This window comes from Chelon labrosus, assembly GCF_963514085.1.
Source record: "Chelon labrosus genome assembly, chromosome: 19".
In the NCBI taxonomy this organism is placed as follows: Eukaryota; Metazoa; Chordata; class Actinopteri; order Mugiliformes; family Mugilidae; genus Chelon; species Chelon labrosus.
Window position 1 is genome coordinate 23708722 of NC_140352.1, and position 27977 is coordinate 23736698.

The following is a 27977-nucleotide window of genomic DNA, read 5'->3' on the forward strand; positions in this document are numbered from 1 at the left end:
ACTGACAACCATACTAGATACAGACTGAGCAGACTGAACAGTGACCTGAATTAAAAGACAATGCTTTATACAAGAGGCCCAGGCATCCCAGCCACCATTTTATGTCTTCAGTTTGCAAACGACAATGCCTCATTTTGCGGGGTCATGGACTAACAGTGCCGCTGCTGTTAACTGGCCCAGTCAGTCAGGTCTTTAGAGAGCTCAGGTTACAGAGGAGCCATCACGGCTTGAGGCAATTAGCAGACAAAGCGCCTCATTCTATAATGGATGATCAAAACTCTTGGCTGTGCATGTATGACAACTGATCCCTTCTCTAGCCACTTCAGAAACAGCCCCGCCACTGTGGCTCGCAGAGACCAAAATTATAGTTTGGCTTTTGAAAGAAAAACAGACCTCGAAAGTTGTCTACTTTAAACATTTCAGAGGAGACTCTTGACTGCTCCCGTACACTTCTTGCAGCATAGCAGAGAGCAAACATCAAAATACCAACATCAGTGCACAGACAAAAACAAAACCAGACGCATTCATTCTTGGGAAAACATGTAATAATTACCTGCAAGAAAACTGTAGTGTGTTACTTACAAATCAAACAAAATTAGGGTTCTTTATCAGTTCCTACAAAAATATATTCTACACTGATGCTAAAATACCCAGAATTCTGAGACACAGTACCAAAATATTTTCTTGTGAGATCTAAATAGCAGCCAACCCCAGTTATAACAGGCCCACAGGTACAGAGTCACATACATACTAAATATATATATATTTATATATATATTAAAAACATTTCACTACAATAGCTTACAATTACATTCCTAAATTACATTTTTCATTTCTGGCATAAAAAAGGGTTTTACATAAAAATAATTAAAAACCAAACCCCATAGAAAGCTGCTTCTCCCCAAAAAGTACAGCATTGTGAGCTCAGCTGTAGTGCACTAGTACCTATGGCCGGTTTACCTTAAAGTGGACGGGTGGGGGCAGGGCTGTGTTGACAGTATACAGGGTCACCATACAGTGTGTAATGCTATCACTAATTTAGTAAATGATGATTTAAAATAATAACTTAAAAAAAAAATAAAATAAAATAATAATCATCAGTGTGGTTCAACATACATCCCCCCTGGAACAACATGAATCATTTTCCCTTGATTGTTCATCTGAACAGCATGGAGGCCCATTTTTGTCAAATAAAGGAAATGAAAAAATAAAAATAAAAATTGTGCCACATTTTAAGGTCTAAGTTTTGAGAGGCTATGACATTTCTGAAGGTATCACTTACTTAAAATGATACCAATACGAAATTTAGCATAGATAAAGTGGGATGTGTATGGAAAAAACAAAAACAGAAAATAAAAAAGGGTTAAAAGATAATACAACATTATGACACTAATCAAATCCTGGAAACTTTGGAAACAGAATTATTGTGAATAAAATGTAACTAATAAAAAACTTTGTTGGCTTAGTGGATCATAGTTAAAATGCTTTTTTTTCCTCCTCCAAATCTTTGTGTCATGTAATTTTAGTCAACATTATTAATGGCTCTTAATCTATTTTGTTCTTTTCTGGCACAAATGGGCATCCATACAATAAATCTGAGATTTCTAATAATAATAATATAATAATAATAATAGAAAAACAGGCACAAATCACATCAAATTTAAGCAACAAAATATTTTCATCAACAGTATTCAAATCATTCCTCACATTTCTTCCAGCTTTATGTCCGTGTGAGAAGATGAAGGCCAGAGAGATGCACAGCTGAATGTAGTGATTGGAGATAGAGTCCCCAGGCTCATGGTGATAAAGGCTCTCAGAATGATGTGGGTATTTAAGTCAGACACCTTTGACAAGTGGCACCTATGGCAGCCGTAGGGTGCTGGTTTGATGGATGATGTCTTGGTCACATATCAGGAATGTGCTTCGTGTAGCTTTGGGTTAAATGGTTGTGTGACCAAACTGTGGCGACATTATGTAGTCCATAGGCACAGGCGGTGTCTCTTCTTTCACCTTCTATACCGTCAGTGAGTCTTCAAACAGCCTTGTGGTGCTCACACAGCACCAACACGCTTGGGGTGGGGTGGTCAGTAGTGGTTGTCTCAGCTGAGCAAGAGGAAAGCGTTGCTGCAGGACTGCACTATGCTACATGCATATCATCATGGCAGGTCTCTGAGGACACAGAAAAACACAGACAGACATTTTGATTCTGTTCATGACATGTAGGCTTAGGTATTATTTGGATTCTGCTTCTTGAGCCTGGTTCTTATATTTCAGAGGGTAGTCAACTTGCAAAAAAACCCAGTCCGCTATGGCTGGTCAGCTCCAAATGTATAAACACTTCTACAACCAGGGTAGCTAGCTACTAGCTCAACATAGATGACAGCCACCAGGAGACTGAAGGTGGTGAGAAGCCTTCAACAACATACAGCATAGGTTTTGACTGTGTATGGTGCCAATAATATGTACAGGGTTGTCAGAGAGGAAGATGACCATGGTTATGTTGTTAGTGAGGCCATTAGTATACAGTCCAGAGTGCAGGGTTTCCCTGAAACTGCAATCTCTAAATATGATTAGAAATACACACAACTTTAATAATTATAGTCATTCTGTGTAACAAGTTAGATTACTGGAGCTTAATAAGCATGTTGATAAGCCTTGATAAGCATGTTAGTTAGTGAAAGGCTGTGCGTTACATTTGCTGTCACAGAAGAGAAATAAAACCTTTAGCAGTGCATCCCATTGCATTCTTCACAGCAGATTTGTGTGAAAGGTAACTAACCAGAGATACACGTCATCAGTGGAAACCACTGAAACAGCTTCATATCCGTGGTTTCCACTGATAATGCTGCTGTAGCTTGTCACTTTCTTGAATATTTTGAGATTCATATACTAACAATGCAGTCCAATCCCAGCCTTGTAAAGTGTTATGTAGCATAGCATTTTCCAAGTTAAGGTGGTTGTTCTAAGAAAATCACTATCTATTTGAGCTATTCATTGCCATAGTTTACAGGTTAAGTAAGAATAACACTAAAAAGAAAAAATAAGTGCCTCTACCTTAGTCTCACCTCAACTGTGGATAGACACCCTTCAAGCTACAGCACTCTTCACATTATTCTCCAGGAATGACCTGAGGGAAAAACAACAGCTTCCATCAACATGACTCCTTACTGCTGTACAACCGATGGCCTGGCCACATTCCCTTTTACCTTTGAAGGGCCTACACCATTTTTCCAGTCCACATCATCACCCTAGAGTGAGCTATTAAACAAAAATAAGAATCCTTCCTCAGGTCTGATCAATATTCAGTTGTGTGCTGCAGCTGTAACAAAAGGCCAAAAACCTGTATTGACCTTATATGGAAACAGCAGGACTGGAGATCCTTCTCTACGACCCCATGAGAGATCCATGACCAGTTCATCCATCAACAATTACTACATAAAAATACTGAAATGTTTAGCTTAATCATCTGTAGACGTTTTTTCCTCTTCTTCTGGTTTGGTCACTTTATGTGGACATTGTTTGAATAATGCATCATCTTGTATTAACAAACATGAAGGCTCTATATCTTACACCAATCTCAAGAATTTCTGGGAGCCCATTTAACAACTCTTGACTCTACCACTAGGTGTCAACCTGTGACGGAATTGTATTGAACTAAATTGTCCTGCATTGTGATGTGATCGGCCAAAATGTCCGTTTTCTAGCCCTCTAGTCTTGCGCTAACCTCACCTGTTGACATTACAGTTATTGTACAAAACGATGGACGGCTGATACTTACGTCTGGCCGCCTTCTAATGACTTCTGGATTTCCTGAAGTACACCTGGAAGAAAACGCAACATGAGTTTAACACAACACTGTACACTTCCTATTTGACCTGCAGCAGCTCAGTCACTGGTGTTAAAGGGAGGCTGCACAAATTATGCAGTGGATGATGTTGGATGCATCCAGCTGAGTGACAGTTCAGGTTCTCAGCCTGCTGAGGTGGGTGTGTCTGTTGACTATGTGAGCAGAAAGGTGATGCAACAGTTAAGAAAGGCAGCACATAATGCAATGACAACTGAAGCCAGACTTTACAGGACCAAATGCAGCGAGTGGAGGGTCTCCAGCTTTATGTTTCAGTACATTCTTTCCTCTGTCTCTTTCGCTTGAGTACTCACTCTCGTCATTCAGCAAAGCATGCTCCATAACACGTCTAGCTGCACTTTCTGGAACACACAGGCGGCAGGCGGAAGACACATCAGTACAGTCAGCCACAAACAAGTCGTGTGTGTATAAACAGATAGACAGCACATTAGCACAAGCACAGAGTTAAACAACAAACAGAACTCTACATCTGGAGATGTAGAGTTCCCTTGGCAAACAGCACATGCATGGGTACGATGCTAGTTTTTACTCTTACGAAGACACTAAGGGACCTCTGAAAGAAATGTTACCTGCATCCTCACTTTCTTGTCTGGTTCTAGGGGGACAGAGAAGACAAAAACATGCATTCAAATAAATTCATCAGTTTTATAAATTCTCATTCTAAAATAAGACAGTGAGGAAGTAATGATACCTATGAGCAGATAAAGCGCCATCGGGCTGTGACCGGCATTGATTGGGGGAACCTGAATGAAGAGGAGCTTCAACCAGACAGCGAGGCTCCACCACAAAGCGTGTTGACAGAGAGAACCGTTCAAACTCGGATGGAGAGATCAGGTAGAAGCCTGAGGGAGGACAACAGCACAATGGCTTTGTGAGGTGCATTCCAAAAAAAATAATAACCAGAGAAAACAGACGGTCCAAATAGAACATCAATGCAGTCATTTTCCTAGGGTACTGACTGTACTTAAATACTTTTTTTATTTTTTTCAAAAGACTGGATTTAATACCAGCTAGACTTTACCAATCGAGTACCATTCCACCCTCTAAGACGACTACAGTATTTGGAAGTTGAAGTGCAGATGTACAAAGGTTTGTGTAGCTGTGTCTTTACCCTGGCCATGCTTGGTGAAGACACAGGAAGCGATGCCACTGACGTCCTCTCGGCGGATGCAGGGGTACTGAACCTGCATCTTGACATGTGGCAGTGACACCACGTGGACGTCCCCCTGGTTGGTCAGCACAACCAGGCCACTCTCGCCGTAGTCTTCTGTCCGATTGCTGCCAAACCAGGCCACACCTACCCTCCGCACCCGGGAGCCATCCACTGCCGTCAGCTTCAACTTCATCTTAGCACTCACCTTCGGCAAGGTGAAAACCTGAACACACAGCAATACTCCTTGGTTTGAAAGGACATCTTAAAGCAAACCTATAGAACCATTTCATTCTTAAAATAACAACTTCTAAGTCATTTTGATGATGCACCGACTTGTAACAGGGAGAATGGCATTCATTATGAAGTGGTAAAAAGAAGAACACGAACATCATAGAGGAACACAAATTGAGCTAAGAAGGGATTTTCAGCGGATGCTAAGGAAGACACAAATAGAGTGCCTGAGTCAGACAATCTCATACTGGCTTTGAGTCACTGACGAGGGCTTTCCAAAATAAAAGGCTACAAGACGGACCCCTAGCAGGCCCTCCTGCTGTTGTGTTGTTGCACTTGAAGTTGCTGATTTGTGTTTTCCATCATAGGTCAAGACGTTTAGCCACTAGCTCGACATCCACAACAAAACAGTCTTTTTACCCTGATCTGGGCACAAAAAGTACCAGCAGTTGCACAATAGATCACGTGTCTTAAAAGATTAACATGTACAGATACTTCGTGCCATTAATCAGTATCTTGGGCATCTCCACAGCAAGCCTCTGGTCTACATTTTATTCATCTATTTATGAAGGTTAAGGGCTCTTTGTAAAAACAACAGAGTCATTGAGAGAGTCATGACAGACCTAAATACCTCTCTGACCGAAACTGTCAATGTCCTTCAGTAGAATGTAGTCAAAGCTGCATTTGTGTTGGTTCTGGTTAATGATTTCCATTTGACAACAGTACTGGCAGCATTTCTTCTCTAGTGTTGAACACATATCTGCCGATTACTTTTCCTGCTAATTTTTAGTTAACAAATAGTGTGTGGTTAAAATAATATGTACAGCCTACATCAGTGTTTACCAGTGTTTCCTCAGGCTCTTACCTTAAACTGTTCCTCAGATATGACCACTACGTGGTGTGAGCCCTGCATGTCAGGTGAGCGAGCCAGGTCGTGGGCCACCTCCAAGGGCTCAGGGAGAGGAGCCCCGTGACCATCCAACACCGTTATACCAACAACTGGCGCTCTGTGCATCAGCTGGATCTCTTTGGCTAAAATAAAAAGGAGACAAGGACAAAGGGGAGACACTGTTACAACAGGGAGACCAAGGTGAGAGAGACTCCCACCTAAAAGTCAAAAACTCAGTTTCTCACCTGGCTGTGCAGTGATGGGTTCGTCTGCCCTGTGCTCTACAGGTGGAAGGCGAAGCATATACGCAAACACACAGCCACCATTGGTCCCTGCCCATAGGGAGGGTGTGCTGTGTGAACCTTCAAGAAAATGATGACACACATTAAAAAGGGAAACAGCCAGTTGTTCCAGGGCTCAGTAGGTAGAGCAGGTTGTCCAAAAACCAGAGGGTATGCAATTCGATCCCTGGTACATGCACCTTGTATGTGTCCTTGAGCAAGACGCTCCCAGCGGATAGTTTTGGTGTGTGATTGTGTATGCGCTTACGTGAATGATTGGGTAAATGTGTCATTGTGACTGTAAATCACTGATAAAAAAATGCTATATAAATACCAAGACCTTGATGCTATAAAATACAAAATTTCCCACAGGATAAATAAAGTATCCATCTATCTAGACCATTTACCATTCTGTACACTTCCTGTGCTTGTGTGTATCTGGACAGGACCTTCTAGTGTTGCTTACAGGCTACGCTCAGTGTTGGATTAGGAAACTCACTGTCTGAGATGAAGGTGTCAGCAAAGTAGAGCGTCCGTACGAGGCCAGTGAATGAGTCGTCCGAGGAACGAGCCTCAATCTTTCTCTGTACGGGAGCCAGCTCCATCTCTGCCAGTTCAGCCTCCAGACGAGCGTTGGCCTCCTGGAGCTGTGCAGGGAGAGCAGAATATGTAACAACAGAGATATATAAAGAGACAACCCAAATACAATGAGTTATATTGTGATTCTACCTTGGCAGCATTGTTGACATGATGTTTTCTTAAAGACACTCTGCTGCGTCTGATTCTTCTGAAGGACTGTCGGAGGGATTTCTTTATGCTCTTCACTCTAGACAGAGGCCCCTCCATAGCCAGCTGGTCACTGGGGTTTAGTGTGCACCTATAATTTGGAAAAGACTGAATTAGCAGACACACATTTGCACAAATACCATGTTCCCATCTCATGTATAATAACCTCAAGCCAATCTGTCAAGGCCTTCTATAGTAAATAGATGTGTTCATGTTTTGACACAACAATCTTACAAAGACTATAACTTGGGTGAGAAAACAGCTTGTAACAGAAAAATAAACCAACTGAGAAAACACGCACAGACAACGTACTGAACATTCTAGATACAAATCAAGCTTTAATTTCTGTCTCTGGGTCTCCTTACTTGACGAGGACGTTGTTCTTCTGTTGGTAATCGAACAACCCAAAGCCATGGCTGGTGCCAAAAGCTACCAGCTTCCACTCTGAATGCAGAGTGAGAGCAGTGACCACTGCAGGGGGCTGGCACTGGACCACAGTGAAAGGCTGGAAGCCTGCAGGAAACAGCACCGGCTCCTCACGCACATCCAGCCGAGTGTGGCCCTAATGGACAAGGAAACCATCAAAATGCTGCCACAGGTCCACAGTTTGATGGTACTGTGTCTAACAAACAATGAATGATAAGTGAAGCATACAAAGCAAGCAAATTGTCATTTTGTTTCTGACAATTTCTTCTGTAAACCAGTTAAATCTGTTAATCTGCCCTCTAACATCCAGGCTTCTCTAAACCACAAAACAAATAGCATTGTATTTCTCTGTTTACTTTACAATTATAATGCTTCCAACTAAATACTGGCTACTTTCAAAAGCAGTTTGAGTTTCAGTTGTTCTGGGATTGACAACGCCATAACTAGAACATTATCTCACTAGTCATACTGTAAATGCTTTTTAAAAAAGGCAGTTACAGCACAGACTGTATGACAGTTCTTTAATTTTTATTTGCAGAGATGAGCTGAAATGCCTGGTGTGGGTACCTGCTGCTGTAAAATGTAGCCAGTTAAATACAGACATTTGCAATAACCAGTCAGGCACCGGTCTTTACCTTCCAGCGGAATCCCTCTTGGCCCTGTAGTAAGTCTACAACTTTAGCCTCCACCGTCTGCTCTGCTGCCTCATCATTAAGCTCCAGCACCAGGATCTGAAAAGACACCCATATTGTGAATAGGCAGAACGGTCTGATATCAAACTAGGCTCAAGCGGTTGACCATCTTTTTACATTCGGCCATGTTTAGAACATTGGGTCATTACCAATATCACCAGTCCACCCACAACCATAGTTTATAATTGTGATCCAACCATCCGCTACCCTTGCTTAACCACAAGTGTAGCGGATGGATGGATCACTATCACAAACTATGAACAATAATATCATATATGTGGGCATGAAAAACCAAACTGATTCAGTCAGCCCATCTGTGTTTAAAAGACTATTGTGTAGACAGTTCCAACAGTGAGTGCACCAACTTCTCATTTGTTTAGACCTATACATGGAAGAGCACAAGACAGGAAACAACACAGAAATTTAAGTTCCCCCTTAATACGTCATCAAATATTATTTCAGTCTCACATATCAACCTTTGCCATAGTTTGTAGTCTGATATCATCTGTTCTATGTCTGGTTGATGTAGAATATTTAAATGAAATAAAAAACAACAACCCATTTGTTCATTAAGCAATTCAATCCATTCCACTGTTCTCAATTCTCTTTTAAAAACAAATATTATTTTCTCTACTTTGCTGAATTTACTTCCTTCACAGATGTTTGAAGCTAAAAGCCTTGAGGGGGCTTTTCTTGATGATCTTATTTTGTGCTGACATAAATACAAGAAGTGTGCACTGATTAGTGATGAGGAAAAAAAAAAGGAGAAGCAAGTGTAGAACATGCTGCCATAGTAGCGGAGGTAATACCATGCTCCCTCAAGGTTTTAACTTGGTCCATGGTAATTATGGATTTACAATAATGCAGTACTTTAAAAGAATAGTGGTAACAAACCAGCACTGAAGTGGCAGTGGGAGAAGTTTAGTAGAGGGAAAAAAAAAAAAAAAAAAAAGAGAAGTATATTATTAACATGGAAGTAAACAGTCACCTGTCCCGCAGTGCCAGCTACAGTCAGATAACCACTGTATTTACAAAGATGGATCTTCTGAATGCCGAGCCGTGGGTCATCACTGTAGGGGTCAAAACAGCCAACCTGGAAAGACACATAATGGGGAAGTGGTTTAGAGTTACACTTGGTGGTGTGGTCAAACTCAAAGGCAGAGATGCTGAAATAACCTGGCTTCAAGTCAATCAAAAAAACACTGTATTCTACATTGTGGATTTCTCACGAGACTAATAACCTCTCTTTGTTAGAGCCTCTCTGCCTGGTAAACAGACAAACATCTTTCAAACTCTACATCCATTGTTTGTGGGACAAAATTTGCAGTTCAAAGCCCCAACAGAGATTCTTGCTGACATGTCAAAGCTTCAGCAGAACCAAATGACACACTATACAATGGCTGGTGGGAAATTTAAAGGAAAACTACAATATAATCTAGCACACAGTCAAAAACACCAGTGGACAGTGTGTCTTTGACTTCTGCCCAATGATGAGGGGTGTGCATGGCTTTTCTGCTGGCCAGACAAAGTTTTATTATAAGAGACGCTGTTGTACCTGCTTTTCCAGTGACTCGAGGATATAATGAACTTAAACTAGAGGAGATCGGCTGCTCCGTGAGCAAATCAGAGAAAACATTTCATAGGAACCCTTTATACATTACTTCATAACTAGTAATTGCATCTAACTGCGATTTTTCACACATTCTGACTGATTAGTGAAGATATGACTGATAATAAACTGTATTTATTATACATTCTGCATTTTGATTTAAAATAATTTACCTGTAATGCCTAACCTAAACTATGTGACCCATATTATGTTATGTTACTTCATGTACTCTCCGTCCTTTGCTTGGGAGGAAGATTGTCTGCATTACAAACACACCTTTCTGAATGGTGGCCACTCTCCTTCTGCACCTTGGTTCATGTTGTCATTTGGATCAGTGTCTGTGTGAAACACTGCAGCTGTGCTCAGCTTGTACATGGGATAAAGACACACCCCTGATGCATCCCAGAAACGCACAGTTCCGTCCTCGTGCCTACACATACAAATAAAAATGATACGGTCAAATTGGTTGGCAGTAAGAAATATTTCAACATACATATACAATTCAGCTACAGTACTTACCCTGTGAGCAGCAGGTCTCTCTGTGGAGGATCTGGAGCCAGGTTTTGACCTCCCGTTATTGGCCATGGCTGATATGGAAAAACGGGAAATTAAAGTTTAGGAGTAAGACCAATGTTAAAGCCATGTGTTCAACCAGAAATGAAGGAATGTGTGCACATTCAAGGTACAGTATACCACATATGATGAACAGCCCTGCAGGACACTGTTTAGCCACACACTGCTTCCATTATGTACTGATATCTAGTAACGTTGAAATATTTATTAAGGGGCTGACCTGATGCCTTGAAAAACTACTACTACTCTTAGCATATACTTAATGAAAAGAACATAAAATGTAAATCACTTATATCTTTACCTTTGATTGTGATTAAATGCAACCTAAAATTATTTGATGTTTTGAAATCTCTTAGATGAACGAGCAGCACAAGTGATAATTAGTGAAAAAAATTACAAACTTGTTTACCACACATGTACCTTTTTAGAGTAGTGTGTATTCTGCAGCTCTCCAGCAGAAATGATTCTCTCCCATAGTTTGAGGGGGATTGCAGAGACGTGGTGGGAGCAGGTGATGGCTGAGCTGTGGAGGGGAACCAGGTACGGTGTTTGAATGACAGGCCAGCCCTCCGTCTGCAGGTCAATTACTACCAGCTCCTCCTCCACCAGGACCACCAACGCACTGGGATCTCCTGCAAGTGGTTCAAAAAGAACGGCAGTTACATGCACTGATCTGAGACGTGTTACCGCCTATTACCTGGACTATTTCCTTCTGTGCTGACCAGAATAAACCTAAGAGGGGAAACATTCTGGAGATGTAAATATCTAAGCAGAATCACAAACAAATGTCCACTTTAAACAAATAAACTAAACAGCGTCTGTGAAAGCAGAACACTTAAACTGCCCTTTATGGTTTGTAGCAGAACTGCCGGTATGGTCCATATATACCAGAGATGACATGCAGTGCATCATCTCACGACTATCAACACCCTCTTGGGCATATTCGTTAGAGTTCGCTATGCGCATATTTATAAGCACACACAAGACCAGTACAACAGGAAGTTGCCCATTGTGTGTGTGTGTGAGTGTATATAAAATAGTAATAATAATAATAAAAACTATTAGCAATTTCAACTTGGAAGCCGATTCATAGCTGGGTTTGGAAGGCGCCCATACCCTGATGGTGAGATGTTTCTTGTTTACATGACATTAGAAGACATTAGATAACTACAGAAAGCTCAGAATGACCAAATCATTTAAATACATGCATGTGCGCAGGGTGCCAACTGACCACAGTGTCTTTGGAAGGTTTAAATTTTATTTAGTAGAAGTATACAAAAACAGAGATTAGGCTATCTGGATTCAGGCAATATACTGGCATGCTTCCTTCCACGTCTGAGCACCGAGTGTGTTTGTCATGCGTAGAGTGGATACGTGCCTGTGTGCTGTGGTCCGTCTCCGATGACGAAGAAATCGATGATCCTGGAGGTGAAGTCTAGAGCAACTTGTATTTTACTGTGCATCACTGTGATACAGTGTCTGTCCCCATAGCTGGCCCTGGGCATGCCACCACTGAACAGCAGGAACGGAGGCCTGCACACACACACACACACACACACACACACACACACACACACACACACACACACACACACACACACACACACACACACACACACACAGGTTCAAGTTCAGTTTAGTTTGTTCAGAGATAATGTGTAACAATGGCTCATGCAGCATATGAGGGAAGTAAAGTTAAACATTAGAATGGAGAGAGACTCTTTCAGTGAGGGAAGTCAGCTACACAAATTCAAATGTCACCAATTAATTTTACTGATGAATAAAGTCAACTTACCCTTCTTCTGTAGGGAGCTGAACAATTTTCGAAATGGCCTTGCAGGGGAAGTGTCCTGCAGCATTAAAAGATGAATTATCATCAGCCACTGGACTATTCGTTTTATTTAAGGCAGTAAAACAAAGTATGTAGTGGACAGCTTTTCCTCACCATAAGGAATGTCTGATTTCTCCTCCTCCTCCTCCTTCAGATCCTCCCTGCCCACCATCCATCGACAGTAGCTTCCATCGCTGTGTGAACTGAGAATGTAGCTTCCGTCCTCAGTCCACCATACACTTTCCAGTGGCTATAGTTATAAAGGGGATACACAGAAGATACACAAAGATTAAGCATGCTGGTTGTCAGTACAGTTTAGTACATGTCACAAGCCTGGCATGGCAGTTACCTGTGTGGCAGGGATGTGCTGGATAGCACACTGTTTCTCCAAATCCCAGATCACCATCAAACCCCGTCCATAGCCGATAACAACCTGATTTGGATTGACCGGGTTCTCCTGCAAGGCCTCTACGTGTTCAAGATTTCTGCGGCCGATGTAGTCGTCTGGTACACTGGAGGAGACACAAGAGTGAGGACATACAAAGAGGAAAGAATGAGTGAAAGAGAGAGAATAGAGTAACTTGAGACAGAACATTTTCCTCATTATTGATCTGCAGGGGCTGAGAGGCAGTGTCATGTATTGTGTTGTATTGCATTTTTCATAGTTTTAGCCAGAACAATCAATACTCATTTATGTTGTTTATGGTTAATCCATTTCAAACCCAGGGAAGTACCATACTGTGTATTTACAAATGAAAAAAAGACCAGATATTATGACACAACAACAGTTTTTCGTTGTTCATTCAAGCCCAAGTACATTTCAGTCAAAAGTTTTCTGCACATGTTTTGTCTAGGCTCAACACATATGCCTCCGGTTTGCAACCAATAAGCCTGTTTCAAGGCAGTGTATTTCTGCATCCTGAATTTATGGACTACAAGTCCACTGTCCTAGACTGCAGCTGGCAGTAACATTCTTTGTTCTGCTCTCCTGGAAATCTCCTCTTAGATGGAGGTCCACTCCTAACACAGCCTGCAGCAACTGGATAAGTACGCCACACTCATGAGGCTGCAGAACATGTATGCAAAAAAAGTCTGCCTGTGATGAGCTAGTATTTCCAGCTGCAGTCCAAGAGTCTGTCTGCAGAATGAGTGAATCACTGGAGATTCAGCTGCATGACACTGAGGACAGCCACAACAGTGACTTGGCTGAACAGTCTGTTTAAATCCTCTGAAGCACTTTTACATGTGAAATTTACACAGACTAGCCGTTTCAAGACAGGACATTTACAACTGTGGTGCAGCACAGAGAAACAAGGTGCAGCCTGAAGCAGTGCACTGTTCCACACATCATCCAGACACCGTACTAAACAAAGGAATGTCAGATTTCCATTTCAGTTGCCTCTCCATTGGCAGCACCCCTTCCTCCAAATGCACTCATCACAGCTGTGGTTGAACTCTGGTAGTGTTGTTGATGTAATAGCTTTCTTACATCTACTGTGTTGTCAAACTTAAATCACAGAGTGTGTTGGTTTATTACAGTTGCCCACCTGTTAGCGACTTGGTCAAGGCTGATGTTCCTCTCTTCCAGCTCCCTGAATCCTGGGACTTCAACTATGAACACATGTCCTCCTTCTGTCCCCAACAGCAGTAGCTCTCCTGAGGAGTGAGCCAGCACTGCTGTCACTCTGGTCACGCTTGGAGGCGCACTGAGGAGAGAGGTGACATCATATGATGGAATAATAGGCAGCTTTAGGATGAAGCCATGGTTGAACAGAATTAAGTATACAGAGGGATTAAAAATTCTGCTGATTGCTGCACCACTGCACTGGGTCAAGGACTTGTGGGGGCAGAAACAAGAAACCAAGACTCAAACTGGTGAAGACAGGTGAATTTACCCAGGTGGTCCAGTTAGCGTGAAGCGTCCTATCTCCAGAAGTTCAGAAAGTCCCTTGTGACCTTTTAAAGTCCACATGTGCAGACTGTTGTCATCCAGCAGAGTCACCAGTTCAACCTAAACAAGAGCCACAATCAGTCAGTACTGTCCAGAATAGTGGGTAGGACGAACAGGTTTTAACATTCTATGGTGCAACTTTAAAAAGCAGAAATGATTGATGCAGCATGTTGGGTTTGTTCTCTTCTTCTCACTGTACCTGGTGGGGCATGAAGTGCACCTGTGTTACAGCAGCATTCTCGTCGTGTAGACCCATAAACTCAACACCTGGAGCTCCGTATCTGACCACTGGTCAAGGATAGACTGGATTTATGATAGACAGCGACGCAACGGCAAGATTATGTATCAAAATTAAGGTTAATTTCAGCCCTGTTACTAGCTGGGGGAAAGACATTAAATGTATTTAAATTGTGATTTTGTCAATGACGTTGTCTTTAACTATTTTGATTATGTGTTTTACATTTAGATTTACATTTTTTGATTTAAATCTTTATTGGTTTTGTTACATTTTTGTTTACTTTTTAGCTTTAGTCTCAAGTGTCTTACAGTTTACATTTAAACTGTCTCATTACCCGTTTGTCAGTTACCTGTAGAGCACTTTGATCTGCTCTAACCTGAATGAAAGGTGCTCCATACAACCTTTCCATGGTGCTTTAGATCCATTAATATAAAGCTCTCTTTGTGCCACAATACCTAAGGTCATATTGCTTGACAGGCCCCATGCTGACAGTATGGTGAGCATGGACTCTGTCCACAAACACGGGATGGAGCTCAAACCCCCATGCTGCTCAAGAGTCAAACACTGAGAGAGAGTGTATCCAACTATGACCTCACTGAAAAGAAACTGACTAAAGTGTCACATTATCAAATGATTAGTGCAATACATAAAAAAAACAGAAGCTGCTCTGTTGCTGCTCACTGACAGATCTTCCTTTATCTGAGGTCTCTTGCTGTTTTATCCAGCAACAATCTGGTGCATTGTATCAATGGATTAGGGTAATTACAGAAAGGACCTCCATTATTCAAGCCACTGTGTCTCTGTGTCAATGGGGAGAGCGTACCGACTGGCTCTGTCACACTGTCAATGAGAAGAATTGTATGAAAGGCAATGGCAACACAGACTCCAGTGTCTGACAATGCCAGGCGACATTGAGCAACAGCGTGGGAAAAAGGCATACCTGAACCAGACGAGGATTTAGCAGCGTCACAGCCGTTCATTAGCCCTGCCTACCTCAAGTTTAAACATGATACTTGGGTTACTCCCCCGTCAAATATTGAAGCACAGGTAGAGTGAAGGATACAGTTTGATGGCTCCAGAACGGGTACCAATGGCCAGCAGCTGCAGGGAAGGACTGTAGCCCAGAGCACTGGGCTGGTGGGGGAATCCATGCTCCACTGTCTGAGGAGGAAAGAATGGACAGACAGGGCGAGGGTGAGACTACTGTGACAGCAGAGGACAATGACAAAAAAAGACAGGACAGAGCACAGTTGTTGGTTTTATTCCTGCAATGTTGTTAATATCACTGTTAGGATCAGTGCTTGTTATTTCTTCAATTGTTGATAATATTAAATATGGATATAATTGGTCCACTTTTAGGAAAAGTAGGTCACTTGTACATATAAAAACTGAAACAGAGGCTCCCTTCAGACACTGGATTAACATCCAACCTGGGGAATCTTATCACAAGTGACCAGCGTACAGTACAGGTGTGAACACTCCCAGGACGCACTGAGATCTGATCTCTGAGCACACTTGGAGGTGGTCTGAGATGCATTTGCCCGCAATCCTTTGGTAGTGTGAACGCACAATCCAAACAGGGGTGCTCTTGTGAGACCAATACATAACGTGTGTGTCAAAGTCATGACGCGCACAAACAAAGCAGCGCCATTCTTGTACTGATCCATCCATTAGAGACAGCCGCTGCTGAATCCTGCCTGAGTCCACATATTCTACTGCGCCCTATATGATGTTGGGAGTTTATTCGCATACAGAGCACGAAACCGAGATTGGATCTGTGTGTTCACACATGGCATTACCATTGCCCAGGACAGAAGTTAATGCAAGGTCTGAACAGGGCCAGAGAGGTAGGTTATCTCCCCACATCCCCCAGCACCAACAATGGCCTTGCAGTGGCAGTGTTTAGTGTCTTTGGCTGGTGCATGGGGTTGACTGCCCTAATCAGCCACACCTGAGAACGGCTGGAGAAGACACCGCTCTTCAGCTGCAAAAGCTCACCCTGTCTCACCTGTCGCCTGTTTTTACAGATATATAACTTGCTGAAATAAACTGTTTAATTTGTGTGGTCTAGTCTCTTCAAGCCTTCACACCATGCATTTAATAAGTCATTTATATCTGTGGTACGTGGATTTAGGTGCTGCGTCCTCTAATATTTACAGACAGTACCGCAAACATTGCTGACCACTCAAAGCAGCTCCATCTTTGTTCAATGTTTGCTCACGGAGGAGCAAACACTCAACAACGGAGGCAGTGCTTTCACATTAGAGAAACCTGTATGATTTGTATTCACATGATAATCGACAGGTACTTTTATGTGACTCAACATTGAAAATTATGTTATTCATTGTTATTCACATGAGAGGAAGTTCAGTCATGTGACCACTGTACTCTAAATGTGCAGGTAGACTGTTTCTGACACTGGTAAGGTGCTTTGATTGTTCCTGTAATAAAGACCCAATAAAATGTTATCAAAAAAAAATATATTTCCTTAGAAAATTATGAAAACCAGTATTGTGTTTACAGGGCCAGGTTATCCTTTCCAGTCAACTGATTACGTGTAAGCCATGTTACAGTAACTAGGCAAGGGAATTAGAGAAATCTGGTTTCCCCACGGAGATTCATTTCCCTTGTATACGCCTAACCAGGGTTATAATCAGCTTGTTTAAAGTCTGCATGTACAGGGGGAATAACTACAGGGGCTGATTTAATGATGCAGTCTCGTATTTAAAAGGATTCTGTCCCAAGTCTGACCAAAATGAATGCAAAGTAAATTATTTTCCACTTTAAACATTTGACATCTGAGTCATGACCAAAAAGGTCACAAAGTCCTTGGACCACAAAATTCTCATCATGTCCAAGAGGATGTTTCTGTAAAACTTGAAGAAATTCCCTGTGTGTGTGTGTGTGTGGAGGGGTGTGTGAGGGGGTGTGTTTTTATATTTTCTCCACAAGAACTGGATAGATTAATGGACAATCTGAAAATCAAATGCCTGTCAGACCTCAGAAGCAGCATATTGTCATCCATGCAGTTATAATTAGTTATGCAGTTATTAATTAATTACAAGCATTATGCAGTTAAACTTTAGTTTTTGAAAATACAAGGCAACTTTATTTATTTATTTTTTTTACCCAATTGTCTGTGAGAGTTTGAATCTTGAACTTTGTTTTTAAATCAGGTGTGTGTGGCGTCAAGGTTGACTTGCCTTATTGAACTGGAAGAGTTCCTGTTTGAGTCGATCCCTGTGGGACTCCTGGCCGTGTCGCCTGAACCTCTTCATCCTGTGTCAGCAACGGCGTGGAGCCTGCAGGCCCACTGATGCAAACTGAATGGAGGGGGAAAGAAAGAAAGAAAAGAGATGAGACTGAGGAGGACATAGCCGAGGGAATGATGGAAGAAATTGGGAGGGGAGAAAGGGGACAGTGTGTTGAAACGTAAATTGTCCAGTTCAACTTTGGGGGTCGTTAACTGTTTAAATTGGGCTCGACTCCAACAAGATTTGACAGCCCTGTATGTAAATGTGTGTATCCGTCAACAAAGACCCAGCCTAGAATCTATGGAGCCTAAGGTGATTGACTGCACATTTCCTGATGAGAGAAAGGAATTCTACAAGCGCAGCCTGGTACTCCGTCATCTGTGAAACACACACAGACACACACACACACTTCTGCAGCCCCCCAGCCTAAACAAAAAACAAATGATAAGAACCAGAGGTCAGTCAGGGCACTACTAAGGAGCCATTGTTTGCCCCCTGCCCCACACACACTCAGCCCACCCTCTTTAGCAGCGAACTCCAGTTGATGAAAACACCTGTCACACATAAAAGGCGGTTTCCAAACAGGCCACTTCAGAGAAAGAAGTAGAGGAAAGGAAAGGAAAGGAAAGGAGGAAGGAGGGAGACAATGTAAGGAAAAAATATCATCCTTCCATTCTTTCTTTTAGTATCTTGTAGGCAAACACTGACAACCATGAAGGAGCGCTTAAAAAAAAAAAAAAAAAAACATCAGTCGTAAACTGGTGGCTACTGGCTCCACAGCGTAAAAGCTCTGTCACATGAAGGAATGGCTCAACCACAAGGTAGTCTACAGGCCTCTGGCTCTGGAGCGCCTTCACTCACTGACACTCAACTATGTAAAAGCAAAGCTGCTCAAAGGCACAAGATTTCAGACAGAGGAATAGAAAAGCTCATAACTGTGGTCACACACATGATCCGCAATGTCATAGTTCCATGACAAAGGCCCGAGCCATGAGTCACACTTTTCCGTCTGAACTAGCTCATTTTCCTCGATCCAAATCCAGACATAGTTCTGTTATTACCCTTATATCAGCAATGCGGCCCTGACTCACTGTTGGGCTGTGTCACACATTTCCAACTCCAGCTTCCACAAAGAAAAAGTCAGCTCGACTCTTATACAGGCGGAATGATCTAAGGACAGAAGAGATGACAGATGTCCTTCTCCCAAGTTTGTCAATATGAAGATACACCACAGTTAAGGCACTGTTAGGTAACACGCAGCTGAACTTCTTCTCAAGACAATTTTAGATGACTCACTTATTAATGCCTAGTAAATACACTGATGACGTACAATATTTCAAACTGTTGCAGATCTCTTGGGTAATATTAACCATGCTGCTTTTTATAGGCGGTTTAGGCTTCTGCGCTAAGTTGACACAGAGGCTACGGCAATAACACACACACACCTACACAGAGCCTAGCGCCGTAGCTGACGTGCACCTCCTCACAAATGTAACTACGCGCTGCAGCGACGCAGAGTGCAAGAGCTGTGATTGGTCTACTTGGTAGTAGCGTGTTTCTGGCTGCTTCTCCATCTCCTATTTTCAAATTGGATCAATAAAAAATTGGTAAGGTTAACTGAGGAGGTTTGGAGATACAGACATTTGTATGACTCGTGTTCGGCGAAATTTGGCTGAAATGTCAGTGAACGTTTCAGTTGCCGTTGTTGAAAGTGAAGAAAGAAGTAACCAGATTGGCAAAAAAGACACAGCGCCAGATAGCGCTCCTACAGCTATCTGTTCATTAACAACAGCTATCGTTTTCTGACCAGCTCCTGCTGCAACAGCAGCACTTGTTGAGGCCTGAACATATTTGAAACCAATGGATTGAGTAGCTACTCAGACTGTGCTAAGGGAGAAAATATTGATATTATCTGAGCAGCTGTATTCTATTTAACATAACCGGTCGATGGGTGCACAATATCCACCGTGACAACATCTGGAAATGGAATACCAGAGAACATCTCTCTACAGAGCATGGCTGACTATGAGACCAGGCTAGTTTGTTCTAGCAACAGCAGAACAAACTAGCCTGGTGAAGCCAGACTAGATTCATATCAGAGTATTAGTCTGGTAACTCTCCATTTGGATTTCAATATGAGGTGAGCGTTTCTAATACAGAGAAAAAAAAGACACCTCTGTGTGTAATTGTTTAGTTCCACAACCAATCAGAGCAACAAAGTATCGATTTGAAACAGCTTGCTTATCAGACAGCAGCCACCGTTTTGCAAACAAATTCAATTCAATGGCACTCAGGTGACACGTATGACGACGTCGCTGTTACTCTGCTGTCCATCACCACGTAAAGCCCACCCAAACGATCTGACTGGCCTCATAGAGCTTCGCTGGAGTGTAATCATTTCCCAGCAAAAACCCTCTAAGTCACAAAACATTTGTAAGCGGGGGAACTGGTCTAGCTTTCACTCTAAGAACTAAGAGGTATGGGAAGATTAAAAAATAAATATTCATAAAAAACAAAAATAAAAAATCTTCAACTTAAGATCAAACTAAAAATATTGAGCCATAATTTAGAGAGCAAGTAATTCAGCAACCAAGCAGCCAACAACACCTCTAACTGGTAAACACTAGGCAGCGTGGCTATTGTTGTGGCACCTTACAAGCTTGTAGTCTTGTAGACACTTTGTGTGTCAGAGAAAGAAATGGTCCCAGGAGAATCAACGGAGCAGAAAGAAGGAGCTCAAAGCCATAAGCTCCTCTGACAATGACTGGGTGGGAGGTCTGCTTCACAAACACAACGGCTCCTAAGGGCTACGAGAGGAATCTGCTGATTGAAAATGAGTGTGGCAATACAACCCTCACACGTGCGCACATGTAAACAGTGAATCTGGAAACCAGCATGGAAAGCTACTGTTCACCTAGTAAAACAGCCCCCAACATTTGCTGTCAGGTGTGACTTTCTTTCTGCAGTAATCCCACAGTTGTTTCACTCCAACCACATTAATTGTGACCTTTCAAGCGACCTGATAGACACAAGAACACAAATTACCCAGTCATTAAAACACACTCATGTGTTATTTCTATACCAGCTACTTATCAAGGCCCACAACTGGATATGAACATCGCAATTATGTGAACTGCAGTAATGGTTAAGGCTGTCAGTTCAGACAGTTAGATTAACATCCTCCTTCGCTTCCTCTCAAAATCTCCTGACTGTGGCCAACAAAAAGAAACAGAACAGGGCTACAAGCGCAAATTAAAGCCCCAACAACAACCAGAGTGTTTCAGTCTTGACAAAGACTCTTCGGCTTGCCATGATTCCATAAGAATAATACCCTTCTTTCACTATACTCAGAGATGGAGGATCCCTGAGAAAATCCATTGGAAGTAAAATTGTGAAGTTCAGTCCTGTATGGTGGATTTTAGTGCACAAAACATTTTTTTGATAATGTATAATTGGTTGCAACTGTGTGTAAAATCTGAAGTCAGTAAAGCTTGGTTTGGACTCGCGCAACCAGTCCACGAAAAGCCTAAGTCGTAGGGGGATATGCCAGAGAATTTATACCTGTGCACTAGAGTCGACATTGTTCTGAAATTACTACACTAAAACCCTAGGCGGGCACTGGCTGAGTTTCACTCAGTACTTCACACAATGGCAAGTGGAACAGAGTGGCTCATGTTGGAGTTGAAGTAAATAAATATGGATCAACAGTTCCTTTCACTTAAACCACTGCTTATGGTATTATAAATGACCATCTAAACAGAATAGACCACCGTAAGTCACGTTTGTTCATTAGTAATGTCTTTTAAAATATTCTGTCCTTGTAGCTGTCAACTAACGAAATACAAAATAAATCTAAGCAGGAGTTTATAAATGAAAGCATTTAATATGAGTACATGAGTGTGATTCTATCATTAAATAACATATCAGCATGCGGTTAATTATTGATGCGGGCATGTTGACGCATAAGGAGCCATGTGTGGTTAAGTTACGCATTTCCTCAGTCAATGATGTCTTTATCACTAGCGATTATGATACGTATTGAAACATCCAGGATTGGAGTTATAATCAGAATTCTGTGCAGGTCAAACTGACATCAGGGTGGGGATCATTAAATAATAACTTAACGTATGAACACAAGTCATGATGTACACAAAACAGGGATGTTCTTGGTTCTGGAGCAGCTATAAAGATCCATTAAAGACATCAGCTGTTAAACTATTCTCCTGCACCCCAGATGATGTCATGGTTTATTTGCATACAGACTGTGAAACTGAGATCGGATCTGGAGACTCATGTTAATGCCATGTCTGAACACTGTTATAATTTTCTGAAAAGCTCTTCCTTTTCCAAGATCTCTTTGTTGACAGCTGCCATGTGTTTGGACAGATCTTGCTCATTTACAGTGGAATTGTAGACCTCAGCCCTGCAATGTATTGTTGATATATTCAAAATCCAAAATGCAGGTGGTTTTCATGAGCAAATAAAGCAATAATTCTTGAGCAATGGATTACCATAAAACGCTTTGTTTTGTTTGTATAGCTTGAAGAGACACATGTATGACTTTCATCAGAGGCAGTGCGGTGCCTTTGGAGCAAGAAGGAGACCTGTGTGTCGTGTTCTGATGAACGCTTGTGTAACCTTGTTTGCTTTAGGAAATTATCTACTAACCACCTGACCAGGGTTGGGTATCCTAACCCAACCTTCAACCTTGTTCTGTTGGTACAGACTGAGTGTGTCCCAGAGTACACATCATATAAAAGCAATAAAAGACTTGTGATTTGAAATAGTTATTTCAAAATGAACTAGGGATTCAAAACCATGGCAACTAATCACACATAAAGCCATTGATTATTTTTATGATCAGCAGATTGATTCTGACAGCAGTCGTCTTTCTGCCACTTAGCCTGGTTAAAGTTAAAACTCTTCAAATTTGGGAAAAAATAAACGATTATGAACACCGCGTGCAAGCGACATGTGTGTCTGCACACATGCTTACACAATGTTATAGTTTGAACAATAATGACATTAGCCTTTGAGAACAATATATATTCAATATACTGATTGTATATATATAATAATATACTGAATATTGTTTCATAGTTTTCCGTTTGTCATACGACAGTAAACAGAGCCACTTTGAGTTTTAAATCTTTGATAAAACTATTGAAATAAATCACCTTGAGTTTTGCAAAATGTTTACTGTAACGTTTTCTAATATTTTTACAAACAAACACTTTTCATGAGAAAATAATCAGGCATTTAATAATGGAAAATACTTATTAACAGCACCCCTAAAAAAAAGCCCTAAACTCTGACATGAATGACCATGAATGGTGAATCTGAAGGAAAAGGATGTGTATTGTTACTCTATAACATACTACTACAAATTTACTACTTTGAAGGGGAAATCAGCCAGGGAGATTTTCTGGCAGTATGTACACAACATACTTATAAGGTTCATTTACACTACCAGGACAATAGTTTGAGGTTAATCACAATGGCATGGTGACACAGAAACAGCAACAGAGCAGATGAAGTCAGTTTCCATCCAGTGCTGTTCTGTGACGTGTCCCAGGCCCACACTCTGATATGGATTTTCTCAGGAATTTCACTTGGCAGAGCAGTGAACCTCAAAAATGAGTAACAGCAAAGGATGGTGAACACACAGGTCACATTGTTTGATCTACAGTGAGCTCATCTCTCAACAAGCTAAAGGTCCCAAACTGTATTTACCTTTGATAGCAAAGTCTGCAACCTTGTTGACTCATCTCACAGTTACGTTTTGAACATACGTCTTAAACCATCGTTCTCAGTATTTGCACTGAGTTAGCAAGCTGCCATTTGTTATCTTTCATCCCACGGTTCAGTGATGTCATCAAATTCCCAGCATATCCAACAAGCCATCTAAGTTAAGAAGGGAGTCAATGGAGGAGGAAAAAAAAAAAATGTGCAAAAACATGTCTGGGCGTGACGACAACAACTTCAAGAGAAGACGGCTGGACCAGCAGTGCTCCTGCATGGCCTGACATAGTTAGCATACTGCTGCAGAGCAAGAATGAGTGGCCAGGAAATGCCTGGCATCCAAAACATTTGACTTGTGGACTTATGCAATCGGCAGCTATGCACTCAGTTTCTGCAAGACCCAAAAAAAAAAAAAAAAAAGAAAAAAGAAAAAAATTTGGTGCTGTGACATCCAGTGCCTCATTGACTGACAGACACTTGCAAACCCTGTCAAAAATGAAGCTCTAAAATAAACCACATTCACACAGGTGGAGAAAAACCTGCTTGACAGCTGCTGTTAGACTTTATAACTTTAGAGAACTGGCTTTCACACATGGTCTGATCACAAAAACCACTTGTGACTACACCCTCCCCACTCTCACACAAATAAAACTGAGCATGTATGCCCTCCTGACACCTCTCTGTGATCTTGGACTGGACATCACTGAGCTATTCTCGGTTGTGGTGCTGGAAATGAGTTCTCTCAAGTCAGCACTAAATGAAGTACTACAGCTTTGGGGTGTGCTTGGTGTCAGGTCTGTGCACTGAGGGCGATGAGGGAAGGGGTGTCTGAGCAGCGTGAAACAGAAACCATCTGATGTTTTTTGCTGAAACGTGGATGAGACTAGTGAATACATGTTAAGTAGGAAGTGCTTTCCTGTGCATTTACACAGACGAATGCAACTAATATGACAGAGCAGTGGGAGGAGTCTTTCACCACAGTCCACTACTGCAAACATTACAGAGATGCTTCCTTCCAATGTCCCTAACACAACAGAAATGAGATCTTGTCAGTTTAGGGTGTGGCTGGCAGGATATCATATCTCCCACCAATGTACACCCTCCTTCCTGTAATCAGAACCAGGGAGAGATAGAAGAGGGGGGTGATCAGGCACAAAAAGTTTACAATAGTCGAGCTCAGATTCTCACTGACAGTGTCTTCTGACCCAAGTTATTAATTCACATACTCCACAGAGCAACAACAGGATTTAAATATGTCTGTGTGCCGTTACCATAACTTGCCTCTGTTGGCTAAAAAAACCAAACACAAAAAACTTATTACAAAAGTGTTGTCTTCCCAGAAACCTGATTCATCTGAATGTAACAGGGTTTGCTTGTTGCAACTGTCCTTGAAAATAATGCTACCTTTTCTAAATAAAACAGAAAATATACGCTTTGTTTTTTAGTGTTACCCAGAATTGACACAACTATAAAACCCTTTTAGAATAATACAGTTCAGTGCAACAGTAAAGCAAAAAACAGGTTCTAAAAATCCACTCATTCAGCCAACTAAATAACCCTCCCTTTCTATGCAATGTAGGACACCTACAGCACTGCACTACTTCAAAATAAAAACACAAAAGGCACTCTCTAAAGCCAGTCTTCTGGGCAACTGCAGACATGGAGGAGCCAAACGGCACGATTACGTGTTTTTACAACATTTATTTTCCTGCAACTACTTTAGCTATTTTTGTGTGGCCAAATAACAGTACTATTTTGACATATACAGTGAGCCGACTTACTGGCAGTTTGTCATCATCAGCATAATTTCTCATTCAGTAAATAATGGCAATGAACACACACGGCTTGCGACAGCATTTGGTTTCGTGGACAAATATGGAAATAATGATGTGTTAAGGGTTACGATAGCCATAGTTTTTGTGATATGTGGGAGCTTCGATTATGGCGCTTGCCATGAGTACTCGGTTTGTTTTCTTTCTGACTATGTTCTGATACCACCTTTTGGCAAACATTAGTGCTGGTGAAGGTTTACAAATAAAGTACTTTTTAATGAAATTCCCAAGGTATTTAATGGAGGCCAAGAGTGCAGAGCCTTTCCTTTCTCATTTAAAGTACCGTCTCTTTAGATCCAGCCTAAACTCTGGAACAAGATGCGAATATGGCAGTTACACCATATGTTATATGGCTGTTAGATTTATCATGATCTTCTCACCACACATGTCTGCCATAAAGTCTGATGAGCGGGAGAAATACTTTATAGCATTATCTCTTTCCTGTGCCGTCCCATTAGCAAACCACAGGGCAGCTTCTTTTCCTGCCTGACGACATGCTGCCCATTGAAAAAGGTAAAATGGTAATTAAGTTAATGGTTAACAGCTCTGAACACAGCATGACAGTCTGAGCCAGGCGCTCCCGTTTTAAGTTTACAAGTGAGGGAACGCCTCTTGGATATCTGCTCACCTGCACAGGGTTATAATAATAATAATAATAAATTTTATTTATAAAGCACTTTACATCAAATATCTCAAAGTGCTACAGGTTAAAAAGAAGAAGAAAACCTTTCCGTTCATAGTTGAAAATATGAAACTTCAGAAGACAACCCTGTGACCATCTCACCTGTATTTTCACATTGTTTGTACGACTAAGACAGCTCTTAAATCTCTGGCTTGCCCCTACACTAGGGAGGGGCCATTTATTTTGCCTCCATAATGGTTTCAGGTGCATTTTACCATGCAGGTGGAATAGCACCAAGGCTGCTCAGAACAAAGGCTTTTTTGTTTGGCTAGTCCTGGCCTGATGCAGGTGGAGTTAGAAGGACATAGCCTGCGTGCCCTTGAGCAGTATCCTGTCCAGATAGTAGGGGTTAGAGCTGTACAACCTCTGCCTCCAATTGTTGTTTGCAGGTTAATTATAAAAGCATGAGGTGTATATTGGTCGAAAGTTGTTTCCCACATTCAGTACTTACAGCTCAAATTAATGCGAGTGGAGCTGTGGGATTTAACTTCTTTTACGCTAAAATGTTGTCATTTCATTGTGTCCCTTTCCGAAACTGGTCAAACAGGTGGACCGCTTCTAACGCATACACACCCCCCTCCACTAGCTCACCACTTAGTCAGGCCTGAAACCAGACCGTTGACTCGAATGGCTTACTTACTGACATACCTGCCGGGGAGACACACCTTGCTAGACGTTTCCGTAATTACGCAATACGAGCTTCAACCACTGCTCACTTGGATACACGCGTAGACTAGCGAAAACCACCATGGTTTCTCCAGAACGACCTCAATGAGTCAGACCACTTATGAATTTCTAGTTAATTGTCGGTCCTGGACTCTCTCATTGTGTCAACGAGCGGCCTCATTAAGCACAGGTGTGCGCAGGAGTCTAATGAAGCTGCGGCTTTACGGTTAACAACAACAAGCTAGCAAGGTGTTAGCCAACCAGGGAACATTATTTAATTGAAAGCATCTTTAGCTGTCTCTGTGCCAAAAATAAATAAATAAAAAATCTTGGGGGCGTTATAAACAAGACCCACTATTTCGTAAAACACAAATACATTTAGGCAAGTAACTCAGGCTGCATGGTGCAATTCGGCATGAAAGAAACCTATCGAGTACAAAACTATAAATAATAAAAAAAAGTAGTGTGAGCATGAGCTAATGAATTTTAGCTAGACAACATGCTGAAAGTTAAACATGTGCTCCACTGTTTGTCATTGTTACTAAGGCGTGGAGTTTATGTGGAAAACAAAGTGTGACTGATTCGACCAAACGTGCACAAGAGCAAATATCCGAGGCAACAACACAAAGCTGCTTGGGTTGAGTATCAACAGTGAAGATTAGCCAGCTAGCCAGTGAACAATTGGAAGACTGATGCCTGGCTGAACAAGCAAGTTTAGCTAGCCTCTGCTGGGACGTTCAGGTAATGAATAAAAAACAGGTGGCTGCGATAAAGAGCTCCGATGTTTTGTTGGTCAAATGGCACACAGGCTAAACACCTGTAGGTCCTGTAAGTTCTGTGTAAACGTGCGGGCCCACCTCCCAACCCACCTGATTCAAAACGGTCGTTGCTCAGCCGATGCCCACCGTTTACAGCCGCTGGATAAGATTCTACCTCCGGCCAGTGCCCGGTATTTTAGTTGTCTAGGAGCTCTCTCTTCTCAAAAAGTCCAAATGAGCAGACCGAAAGCAAGTAGTCCCAGAATCCAATCGATAGCGTGTTTACCGAGGAAATCTCACATATGAGGACTGGTTCAAAACTAAAACTAGGTCGGCTGCTCTTTCTTTTCCATGGTGGTGATAGCCTCGGTGTTTCCTGCTAGGCTAAACTTCACTGCTTTGCTAACTCCGCCTATATGATGCATTCATGAGCTCCTCGTAAACGAGCAAGTCCCGCCCCTCCACTTCCGCGTTGGCTTTTATTCTTTCAGTACAGTACTAGTTTTCATGGTTCTCAA

At 41.8% G+C, this 27977-nt stretch overlaps 1 protein-coding gene across 1 annotated transcript; it reads right to left on the bottom strand.

Moving 5' to 3' along the window:
- On the bottom strand, nt 1–27973 carry llgl2 (LLGL scribble cell polarity complex component 2). Its single transcript, XM_084567919.1, has 27 exons — nt 27571–27973; nt 17729–17848; nt 15589–15686; nt 14487–14568; nt 14232–14347; nt 13884–14042; nt 12686–12848; nt 12451–12586; nt 12301–12355; nt 11884–12038; nt 10926–11137; nt 10452–10519; nt 10209–10362; nt 9312–9416; nt 8267–8362; nt 7571–7767; nt 7149–7296; nt 6919–7066; nt 6384–6500; nt 6115–6281; nt 4977–5241; nt 4557–4707; nt 4435–4460; nt 4159–4206; nt 3779–3821; nt 3066–3127; nt 1–2169 (listed from the first exon to the last, which is right to left on the bottom strand). The coding sequence occupies exons 2-26, from the start codon at nt 17801–17803 to the stop codon at nt 3088–3090; spliced, it is 3024 nt and encodes a 1007-aa protein (XP_084424045.1). The 5' UTR covers nt 17804–17848; nt 27571–27973; the 3' UTR covers nt 1–2169; nt 3066–3087.
- Nucleotides 27974–27977: the final 4 nt, after the last annotated feature.

Coding starts and splice junctions, on each gene's coding strand:
- llgl2 (XM_084567919.1), bottom strand. CDS start 17,803: ATGAAGAGGTTCAGGCGACACGGCCAGGAGTCCCACAGGGATCGACTC. Junction 7,768..8,266: donor AAGAGGGATTCCGCTGGAAG/GTAAAGACCGGT, acceptor CTTGTCCATTAG/GGCCACACTCGGCTGGATGT. Junction 6,501..6,918: donor TGACACCTTCATCTCAGACA/GTGAGTTTCCTA, acceptor ATTTTCTTGAAG/GTTCACACAGCACACCCTCC.